Raw genomic sequence first — 12,417 nt, 5'->3', positions numbered from 1 at the left:
TTTTTTTTTTAATACAGCCTCACGTTTTCAAGATGAAGAAGAAATTCGGAACATCAAATTCAATTTTCTAAAATTCAAAACGCAGAAATTCAGATCGTACAGAAAGTAGGTCAGAGGTCGTCCACAGGGAAGAGTAGAAGATCTCGGAAAAGTCAAACGGAGCGCTTTGGCCACAACGGCCAGTTATTTGTTCTTATTATCCAATCAAACTCCAAACATGCTGTTTTGGAGAGTGGAACTTCTTACACTGCAATAAAAAGGATTTACATTTTTAAAATTGCGACCACGCCCACAAGATTACACGGGTTGATCGTTTGTTGTTGCTGCAGCATAGCCAAGCTCATACCGCTGCAATCTAGGCAGCTGCCCGGGATGTGTGCGCTCACGGCCTGCGTTTTTGCCTGCTATGCCTCCACTGTTTGCGCTCACTCCCAGCGTTTGCTGTTGGTGCTTTTACCCACAGTGTGCTTAGTGCACGCTCGCTGCTAGCTGCCCCACTATGCGCGCTGGCTTCGAGCGTTTGTGCATATACATTTAATATATTAGACATGTATACAATTTTTATAAAGAACGTCTGTGGGTCCTGCAAAGTCAATAGCCGGGTTTCCATCCAAAGTTGCAAATTTATCTTATGCGCAAAATTGGAATATCGCATAAAACATTTTCGAATAAGCACCGTTTCCATCCAAATAGTCAACCGTCACTTCCTAATAAACTGCCACTAAATATCAGTAAGAAAAGTAAGAGAAGCCACTGAATATAATGATTTTCATATAGAATAATAGGCTACTTGCGCAAGCAGACGATTACGAAACACAATAAATGCGGTGCTTTTGTGGATGTCTGCTGTTTGGGAAACACAGTCGTGACAGTTCTAAGAGGAAATTACAGAATACTTTGACGACTTTGCTCCGGCATTTAAGAATGACCGTAACAACATTTCTCATGCTGTGTAACAAGATCAGTTCTCTGGTTAGTCAGGTTACGCCGTCTCATAGTGCAGTTACGTGGCTTTTTGGAGGAATTTATTCGGCAAATGCATTTCCATCTCCCATTATTCGCATTAACCCTTTTTCGCAAAACTGAAAAACCACCTCAAGCGAGCGTAAAAACTTTTTGCGAATTAAGGGTTTTTAATTCGAAATTTGGCGTTTCCATCACTCGTTTCTGATGCGAAACTTCAAAATGCGAATAAAACCAGAGTGATGGAAACCCGCTTAATGACGTACGTGGCACGCTGCAATAAAAGTTATGTATAACATTTAATGCTACAATAGAGAGAAAATGAATAAACCATGTAAGCTACAGACTGAAATAATAACTTTTGTAATAAAAAAATAGTGTGTAATAGTATTGAAATGCTATAACTTTGATCCAGGACACATTTAACGACCATCTGAAACAATCTGGACACAACACACGTAAAGATTTTTTCTTATGACTGAGCCGATTCCAGTCTTTGTCAGTCAGAAAGGAGCACACACCTAACTGCTGTGCCAGACCATTACACCACACATTCAACGACTGGAAGTTCTGCTGAACCAACAAATCTATCGATCTATGTTATATTCCCGTTTTGTCAGTAAAGCAACCATGATGTTCGTGTTTTTGTATGGTTATGCACTTTCAGTTTCATGCAGATTAAACATTTTGATAATGATAACAAGAGAGCATTTATTCCTCAGGATATAATGTAAGTTTGTTGTGGATATAGTTCACTATAAATAATATGTTGAGTAATATATGACTGAAAACGCCATACCTTAATATCCAGGTGCATTTTGCTGCGTTCGTTTTGCAGGCTACTGAAAATGTGTTTATTTTCATTTCATTTAGACTGTATTCACTAAAATGCATAAACTGATAGCTTTTTTATTTTGCGTTGACAAAGTAGGCTAGGATATTTATATATATATATAAGTAGGATATTTAGCTTAAGATGGAGGTGTGTTCGTCTGCTAAATGAAAATCTTTTTGTTTTAATTGTACCTCATTGCTACTTGTACTTCATATAAATAAATGAATAAAAGTACTTTAAAACTACAGTCTTTGTCATTTAAAAAATGTACATAGAAATAACACAACAATAGCTTTTATATTTTTCTCCTCATTTCTCTATCTCATTGTTTGTCTGTGTTCAGTCTTTAGCTGTGAACACATATCTGCCCAATATGAACAACTACTGAGCACAACTGGGGCATTGTCAGCCATTACGATCAAATTCCATTCATAATATAGTGAAAATACGATTTGTTTAAACATGATTAATGTTTACGACTGGCATGCTGGCTGCACTGACAAAAAATTCCTTTAGCCAAAGAATAGACAAGAGTACTGTTACACACTATTTTTATTAAAGTTTTTATTTCAGTGTAAATGCAGTCTGTAGCTTACATTGTTTATTCATTTTCTCTTGTAGCATTAAATGTTATACATAACTTTTATTGCAGCGTGCCACATATGTCATTGACTTTGCAGGACCCACAAATGTTCTTTATAAAAATTGTATACATGTCTAATATATTAAATGTACATGCACCCACAAACGCTCGAAGCCAGCGCGCATAGTGGGGCAGCGAGCGTGCACTAAGCACACTGTGGGTAAAAGCACCAACAGCAAACGCAGGCAGTGAGCGCACACATCCCGGGCAGCTGCTTAAGATTGCAGCGGTATGAGCTTGGCTATGCTGCAGCAACAACAAACGATCAACCCGTGTAGTCTTGTGGGCGTGGTCGCAATTTGAAAAATGTAAATCCTTTTTATTGCAATGTAAGAAGTTCCACTCTCCAAAACAGCATGTTTGGAGTTTGATTGGATAATAATAACAAATAACTGGCAATTGTGGCCAAAGCGCTCCGTTTGACTTTTCCGAGATCTTCTACTCTTCCCTGTGGACGACCTCTGACCTACTTTCTGTACGATCTGAATTTCTGTGTTTTGAATTTTAGAAAATTGAATTTGATGTTCCGAATTTCTTCTTCATCTTGAAAACGTGAGGCTGTATTAAAAAAACTGGATATTTGCAATCTAAGAATTCAGAGCAAAAAATATGTTGTTTGAAAATGCATGCCTATAAAACTCTGCCTTAAAAAAAATCAATTGTGTTAAATTTCAAATGTTCAATATTCAAGTAAAAAAAATTCAAATTCGAAATCAAAATCTAATTCAAAACTATTTTAACTCCCATATAATATTCAGTTTTGTTAAAAAACACTTGTCAATAATTCAGATTTACGAAATTCAAATTCAGATTGTTTTGTCATATCTCTGGCTCCATACTACCGTAGCACCACGCAACCCTAGTGCAGTGAGCAACTCTTCACTGTTTTCATATGATGAGATAATCGTCATGCGCTGACCTGTTTACAGACAAAATATATATTTTTCATAAATCAACCCAGTGACCCCACAGCGTTCACGCAACGTGTTTCTCTAATAGTTACAGTAAATGAATTTTAAATCAATGTAACGCATATAAAAATGTGACACTTTCTAGACACACACAGACATCAAGAACCAGCATATGAAGCTCAACAATGGTGACAATCAACAAAACGCTTCATGCTGCAATGAATGAAAAACTCCCATCATGCACTGCAGTATGACTAATTATTGTCACCACTGTTGAGCTTCATATGATAAATGTTCATGTATAAAAGCCTGATCAGGATTTTTTTATCTCAATATTGAAGCATTATTGTGTCATTGATTTAGGAGGTTTTTTTAATATACAAATGTATTTAATTAACCCAGAGAGATTTAAACCAGAAACACTCATTCATGGAAATCATAAACTTTTCTGCTCCTTTAAGATTTGATTCAGTATTGCACAAGTGTTTGATGTAAAACAATATTGTAATTGCTTAGAGGCAAATCTCTTTGAATGACTGAACGGCTCAAGAGCTCAACTAAAGCAAACACTGAGCACAATTATGGTGGCAATGTTGTTGTTGTTGTTGTTGTTGTTGTTTTCTTCCAGCTGATGTCATCCAAGGCTGTGGCTGAAGTCAGTTGTAGTTCTTGTGTTTCTCTTTTCTTCAGTGATGTTGATTGTTAACAGCAGGTGTTCATCACTAATGCTCAATCATCATTTCATTACTCAATTATCTCATTAACTTTAACTCTTTGAGGACTTGGATGTGACTTGAAAGGAATGACTTGGTTCCTCCTCTGGTGAAATCAGCTCATGGGTTCATGGGTGAAACAAAAGTATGGCAGGACTTTTACTCTTTGGCCCCTGGACTATACACCTCTGATAGTTTTCACATATCTATAACACAACACACACACAAAGTTGCATAGGGTAGGTGGTATAGGGTAGTGATGTCGAAGTGAAGTTTTCTGAACCACAGAAGCTTTCAACAAAATGGTATCGAAAAAAGTTATTAACTCGAAGCTTTTGGCTTGACTATGACCTCTGCTGGTGAAAGTGAGGGAAAGCGCTGTGTTGCAAAATGTTTCACAATGAATTAATGCATGAATTAATAAATGAAGGAATTAATGGGTAGATTTGTAAATTAATAAATCAGTATATAACGTACATGACAAGAATCCGTTTCGTTGCATAGTAACTCGAAACAATAAACATAACATTTTGTATTGTGGATGTTGACATTTTTCCTGTTTGTAAAATGAATAGAAGAAGCAAATAAATGCAGGTGTGTGCACACAAATCAACGATTATAGTAAATCGCATTTTGAAATCTTTGTATGAAAGTTTGAAGCAGTCGCGTGGGATATTAAGCTCTGGACATCATTACTCACATACTTCTGATAGAATGAAACAAGATTCATTATTATGTTTGACTGAAATTTAGTTCTTTTTTTGACTCAAGCATCTCAACTACAGCAAACACTGATCACAATGATGGTGGTTTGAAAAATTTGACTCGACTTACATGAGGTAAGCCGCTGACTTGATTTGCTCCCACCTCTGATTCGAAGGGGATTAAAGCGCATGAGACGTGCAACATATCATAATATAAATATAATATAAATAACCCCTCACATTTTGGTAGTAAGTTTGGTCTGTGAGTGAAGACGCTGCAGGCCGTCATGTACCGCAAAACCATGTTCTTAAGTGAAGTAAACTTCAGCTGATTTCCTGTGTACATGGAGTAGAGAGCAATGAACACTGTGTAGGGACCATGCTAATCAAAACAGTTCCCGGACCCGTGTACGTGTGGACTAGACCTAAGAGGTCCAGAGTTGAGGACCCCTGATCTGCTTGATTGTTTTGAGTTAGCATCACTCACAGTCTTAAAACTAGTGAGAAAATGTCAATCAGTCATTTGTCATTCATGCTTTATGTTTGTAGAGTACTTACATGTTTGATATATCAGCAGGTAAGTGAAGACACGTTTGCCAACTTGAGAGAAGCTGGTGAACTGCTTATGGTTGTTTTCTTCTGTGTTCGCAGGTGTCCGATCTCAGCCCAAAGTCGTTCCATGAATGGATTGTTAGAATGTACTACAAAAACACCAAAGAGGATTATCAGGGGAACCAGCGGAAGTGGTTTCAACAGTGGTGCCAGCAAACTACGTATGTGAAAGATGACTCACTCAGTGATGAGCAAGGTAATTTTTACTGTGCATTTATGTTCACATATGGCCATGCATCTTCTGTGTTGTGTGTTACGGTCTCTTTGACAGTAATCTTTTATATTCATCCAGAAAAATAATTAGAATGTTTATACCTACAACAAAATATAGTGAGTGAAGCTCAGAGTATAGTGACAGCACAAGAAAAAGCCAACATGCATCATGATATATTACATAAATATATTGGTAAATAAATGAAGGTAGTATTACAACAACAACACTATACAAAAAACTTGCAATGCAAAAAAGACTCAAACCAAGATTTTTCTATATCACATCGGGCTCAAGGTGTGACATTAAGTGATGACACAACACAAAGGGGAATGGGAAAATAAAGCACTCTTTTAGAAACTGGTCAAAAAACTGTTAATGTTAATGAATGTTAATTAATAAGAAAAAAGGGTCTGAACATCCTTGAAACAAACAGTGTCTTTTATCAGTGTTTCTCAACTCCAATCCACAGTCCTCCCTGCAAGAAACGTTTTAGATGTCTCTATAATTAACACATTAACAAGTTATTGAGATAAATCAGGTTGAGACAATGACGTAATGTTTGAGTCATTAATGATGAACACCTGCTTTTAACAAATGCAATCATACAAATAGTCAACAAACTTTTAATTAAAATTAAAAGGCTGTTATATTTAAATTAATATTAAAATTGTCGTAAGAATGTGTTACTTTTCTTTGCTTCAGTTTTGTGGTTCTTGTTTTAAACTAAAGCTAAGTAAAAATGATTTATTTGATTTAAAATGATCTTTTTACAGATAAAGATGGCATACAAACCACAAAGAACCCAGGCAAGGTAAAATATTTTCTTTTTATGGAAAAACAAGATCTCTACACGTTGTAGCCCATCATATCAAACACACAGACAATTGTATTTAACACAAAACTCTAACACAAACAAAACTTTATTTAACAAGTGATTTTTTTGGTTATATAACAGTCTTTCTGCACAGAAATATTTATTTTGACTTACACCACAAGGGGCTGTTGAATACTTCAATATGATTGGTTGACAAGAGTAAGTTGTGCAACAATTTCTAGTAAATGCGCACAAGGGTGCCTCAAAAAACTATAAAATGCTTCCAAGACAGGAAGGCATCAAGGCACGTCCAAATCCAATGTTTGGATACCTTGATTTCCCAGCGGGCACCTTGATTTTATTAAGACGTAAAATTGACGTCAAACAAAGCTTCAAATTTACTTCAAATTGATTGATCAAACGTTTACGTCTAATAAACTGGTCAATGCACCGATCTAGTATTTTTTATTTTATTTCAACAAACTAGCACACACCCACATCGTCTTAATGATTCAATAGTTACTTGTTATCAGGGGTGTCATGCCAACACATATTACACTTTTGGGGAATTTATATGTCCTATAGATTGTCAATGACTCTATTCATGGTCACATTGAGTTGGACCCGGTGTTGGTGAAGATTATAGACACCCCTCAGTTTCAGAGACTGAGAAACATCAAACAGCTGGGAGCAAACAATCATGTCTTCCCGGGAGCCACTCATACTCGCTTTGAACACTCTATTGGGTAAGACTTTTTGTTATATTTTTACATTAATAACATCTAAAGCATTTAAATATGACTATATGTTCTATAGAAATGGAACTGGCATGATTTGGCCAGGTGTATGCTTACTTTGTGTCACTGTTTCCCAATGTTTCTGTGTTTGCTATAAATTGGAGTTAATCACTTTGGAAATGCTTTCTATAAGACTGCAATTATACTGCATTCTAAAGGCAATTTAAATGTATGTAAAAAACAATATGCTGTATCATCTGATAAAATATCATAACATCAGTTACAATACCTATTTGTGGGATGTGGGTATAACTTTATGATGCCACTGATGTTAAAAAGACGTAAAATTGAAAAGTTCAAACAAAACTTAAAATTTACTTAAAATTGATGTAAAAAAGCAGGTAAAAATTACAAATCAGATTGACATCAAACTTTTTCTGGTCAATGCACCTGTGTAATAATCCTTTTTGAAATTGTGATCAGTTTTTGCTCTAGTTGGGCTCTTGACACGTATATATAATCTCAAGATGTTTTGGAACACGGTGTGAAATTGGAGTATGATTTCAAAACCATTTTATGCCTATCATGTACTCAACAACAGTCACCAAATGGAATCAATTAGACATGAAGAATCAGTGTATGAAACTCAGCAATGGTGACAATCAACAAAAGAAAGCTTCATGCTGCAATGCATGCTGGGTAACATCACAGCACAAAACTCATTCATGACTCCCAGCATGCATTGCAGTTGATCTGTTTATCTGAATTACTTTGATGATTGTCACCATTGTTGAGGTTTGTATGATGACTGTTGATGTCTAAGTGTGTCTGTTCAAAAGTCTCCAATTCTATTGTCACGATGTTTTCATCTATTATTTACATCTGGGAACTATGACATTAACAAGATCATTACTTAATGAAAAGATTTTTAACTTTATTACTGGTCAATACTAGTCATTTAAGGTTAATAATTTTTTGTAATATGTGTTCAAATGTATCATAGAATAAAATTGTATTAAATGCGTTTAGTTTAACATTTGAGTGTTCGTTTTTTGTGAATGTTGAGACTGTGTATGTGGTTCTGCTCGCAGGTGGAGTTTATTTGAATACTGATGCAATGAAAACATTCCAATGTTAATTGCTAAATATTTATTGATATTCCACCAAACCAAGATTATCTTGATCAGTGTTTGCTTTAGTTAGGATCTTGACTCCAAAATCTTTGGTCTTCTTTGCTACAACATTTTAACACTTATACAATGGCAAAGGAATTTCACATACAATGGGAACTGAGGATGATTTGTAATTGATGATGTGTTCATCATAAAGTTGTCTGGATTACTGAACGTATTGTGTTATTATTGTAAGTTTTGTCCTGTCATACCACAGTAAGATATTTAAGCAGTGTTAGTTGTGATATTTTTTTTCAAGAATAAACAAATATATGCACTAACCTTTACACCAATCAGACATCAGCTTCCCAAATAGCAAGCAACCACTGAACCTATGTTAAAAATACTTGATTTGTCAATGTTAATGGCATTGAATAAATATTAGTTTTGCACCCACAATTAATGTTGAAAAAACTAAACTAAAGCAAACACTGATCACAATAATGGTGATTTGTTGAAAGATCAACGTTTTTTCAACATTAATTGCAGGTGAAAAAGTGATATTAATTCAATGCAATTAACATTGACAAATCAACTATCTTTTAACATTGATTCAATGGTTGCTTGCTATCTGGGTTTCATCTGCTTTCTTGCTGTAAAGCTGTTTATACCTGACCTGCTGTAACATAAGCAGGTTTATTCATTCGTCATCATTTTAATTATAAAAACACTTTGCGTTAGCATGTGAGGCACATTTTTAAGATGTTTACAGTGTTTTGTTTGTTTGTGTCCTATTGATTCTAATGAAGGCCCATTAATATTCAATGCAATCAATCCAGCTATTCAGGATCTAAATCAATGAATCAATCAACTGATCAAAACTGTAAAATGAGATCTTTCTTGTGCTTTGCTTAAATTAAATGATGTCTTGTCTCTGTGTTAAAGGATGGCATATTTAGCAGGATGTCTGGCCAAGGTTCTGCAAGAGAAACAGAACAAGGATCAGGAGGGTATTTCTGAAAAAGACATCTTGTGTGTGCAAATTGCTGCTCTGTGCTATAATTTAGGTGAGTAGCATCATAATATAATACATGTGCACATTTGGGCAGAAAACAAAAACACAAAATCTCTCTGTGTCTACTCACCAAGCAAAGGTTTGTCCAAATGACATCTTTTTTACGTCTTTGTCAACGTTGAAAAGATGCCCCCTGATGAGCCAGAATGAACGTTTTTATGACAGCTTTATGATGTCTTCAACAGTTCTGATATTTTGACATCCAGGGGACCTCTGTACAAAGTTAAAACTAGTTCAAATGTGGTGTTTTTAAGACTTATTTCAGTTTCCACATGGAAATGATTTTCCAGAGCGGTCTCCAACCCTGCTCCTGGTGAGCTACTGTTCTGAAGATTTCAATTTGATAGGTCTTCTGAAGTAAATCGATCCATTATTTTAAGAGAAATATCCATATTTACAACTTTATAAACGTGTTATCTAACTTCCGTTAACTGTCGGCTGCGTGTGCATGAGGATGGTGTTCCCGGAAAATGACGCAGGCGTTAGATTTCTCTTAAACAAATGCATCGTGGTTTCATCATGCATTATGTTGTCTTGGAAAATGACTAATCGTTTCGCTAGACAAACGCCCTTATTCATCGGCTGGAGTCGTGTAGAGCCTTTTGAAGCTGCGATGAAACTGAAATTTGGACCTTAAACCAAATGACATGTGGTTGAGTGAATTATTACATTTTACTTTGAAAGCTCACAATGCATTATCGCACAATATTCAGACATTAATCACACAAAACAGTCATGAACAAATATTGAGCTAACCCCATATAGAATTTAATCAGCTAATCCTAGAGGTGTATATACTTGAGTATTTCACTCAGGGGTGCCCAAACTCAGTCCTCGAGGCCGGTGTCCTCCAGAGTTTCTCTTCATCCCTAATCAAACAAATCTAACACACATGTCTGTAGCTTCCCTGATAGCAAGAGAGCGATGAAAACTATTGAATCAATGTTAAAAACTGTTGAATCCTCAATGTGTTGTTGTCAGCCACCATTATTGTGATCAGTGTTTGCTTTAGTTGAGTTCTTGACTCTCGTGTTTTAATGTCAAGTTTTCATTGTCTGCTGTAACAGAGCTGAAATATGTTTGTTGAGGTAATGAGAAACAAGATCCATTAGAATCAGCTGAAGATGGATGTTGTGAGGTTATATATATACTGTAGCTCATGAGAGTGATGTTTTATTAGTGTTTTAAGTTTCTGTGATACTTCTGTGTGATTAAAGCAGTGGTGAGGTGTCAGACTTTTATTAATTTACAGGAAATATTCCTTACTTTTGTTTTGTTGCTGACTCAATTAGACACGAGGAATCGGTGTATGAAGATCAGCAATGGTGACAATCAACAAAATAAAACTTCATGCTGCAATGCATGCTGGGTAACATCATAGTACAAACTCATTCATGACTCCCAGCATGCATTGCACTTGATCTGTTTATCTGAATTAATTGGGGATTGTCACCATTGTTCAGATGTGTATGAAGAGTGTTGATGTCTAAGCGTGTCACGTGTTTATTTGGTCACAGTAACTTCTCACTAGTGAACCAGAACATTTAAATCAGTCATGAAGATCAGATTCAGGATTATATTGCATGTGTTCTCATCTTTATTAATTTTATTCTCATCTTCAGATTCACAATAACAGTATACTGCACCATCTCTCCTGTGAAACATCTCTTTCTTTATAAATGCACACGTGTTCTCACAGAAACACTACTGTAAGCACTTCAAGAGGAGAGAGAACTAAATGAAGACGAGTCAAGAGCTCAACTAAAGCAAACACTGATCACAGTAATGGTGGTTTGATGAAATGTCAACTTTTTTTCAACATTAATTGCAGGTGCAAAAGTGATATTGATGAAATGCCATTAATATTGACATATCAGCACATCTGAACACAGATTCAATGGTTGCTTGCTGTCAGAGTTTCTCTTGATCTTGAGGATGTTGATGAGTTTGTTCAGGTGTGTTTGATTTGTTTGAGTAGGGTAAGAGCTAAACTCTGGACCACACTCTGCACGAGTTTATCAGAGGCATTTAGTACTCAAGTATTTTACTCAAGTACATTTATCCACTATCTTTATATACTTTAGTGTTTTTCCTTTTGGGAAATTTTACTTCACCACATTATAAAGCATATACATATGTAGTTTAATCCACCACATTTCATAAAACAATCTTTATATGTTTTTTTTATATGTTTTTTACCTTAAATACTTAAGAACATTAAAAATCTACTATCTTACTTTTACTCAAGTAAAATGATTGTTGAGTAAATTACTTGAGTAAAAGTAAGAAAGAACTTTGACTTAATGTACTTTCTTAAATGTAAAAATTGCCATGTAGTTTTCAAATGCAGTTGAGTAAAAAGTATGATATATGCCATGCTTTATAATGTATGGAAGTAAAACATTTCCAAAGTAAAAACACTAGTAAACAAAAGTAAAGATACTTGATCCCTGAGCGTAAAATACTCAAGTACTATACATCTCTGCTGTGTAACGATCTTAGTTTTTATCGGCTCAACAAACATGTTCTAACACACAACAAACAATGAACACGTGACAAAAACCACAAGACTCAAGAGAAAACAACTAAACACTGATCACAATAATGGTGTTTTTTCAACGTTAATTAGAAGTGCAAAAGTGATATTGATTCAATATCATTAACATTGACAAATCAACAGTTTTAACATTGATTCACTGGTTGCCTTGCTGAATTCAACTATGTGTTGAATACATTCAGATTATACAACTCATTTTCGAACAGTCTCACTCAAATCGTTATTTCCACATGAAAACTGAAATTTGTCTGAAAAACACCACATTTTAACTAGTTTTAACTCTGTACAGAGGTCTCCTGGACATCAATATTGGACGTTTAGAAGACGTTTTTAAAAACTTTTATTCTGGTTCCTTAGGGGACATCTTTTCAACGTCGACAAAAACGTAGAAAAGACGTCATTTGGGCATGGCTTTGCTCAGTGGGTAGGCCGTCTACATTAATATTAATATCTCTTTATTATATATATAATTATCTATATTAATAAATCTTTATGAAATCTTCAGTCAAAGGCAGGCGAAACAGTAC

General features: G+C 35.2%; 1 protein-coding gene across 2 annotated transcripts in view; it reads left to right on the top strand.

Annotated features, from left to right (window-relative positions):
- Window positions 1-12,417, top strand: part of LOC130552866 (deoxynucleoside triphosphate triphosphohydrolase SAMHD1-like) — a 65,646-nt gene that overhangs the window by 34,315 nt on the left and 18,914 nt on the right. For both annotated transcript variants that reach the window (XM_057331519.1, XM_057331520.1), the window contains exons 16-19: window positions 5,421-5,577; window positions 6,369-6,406; window positions 6,995-7,155; window positions 9,204-9,325. In XM_057331519.1, the coding sequence (XP_057187502.1) occupies window positions 5,421-5,577; window positions 6,369-6,406; window positions 6,995-7,155; window positions 9,204-9,325 (478 nt within the window). The remainder of the gene's footprint in view (window positions 1-5,420; window positions 5,578-6,368; window positions 6,407-6,994; window positions 7,156-9,203; window positions 9,326-12,417) is intronic.

This window comes from Triplophysa rosa, linkage group LG4, assembly GCF_024868665.1.
Source record: "Triplophysa rosa linkage group LG4, Trosa_1v2, whole genome shotgun sequence".
Taxonomy (NCBI): Eukaryota; Metazoa; Chordata; class Actinopteri; order Cypriniformes; family Nemacheilidae; genus Triplophysa; species Triplophysa rosa.
The sequence above is the reverse complement of the archived record's forward strand: the minus strand, read 5'-3'. Positions and strand labels throughout refer to the sequence as shown.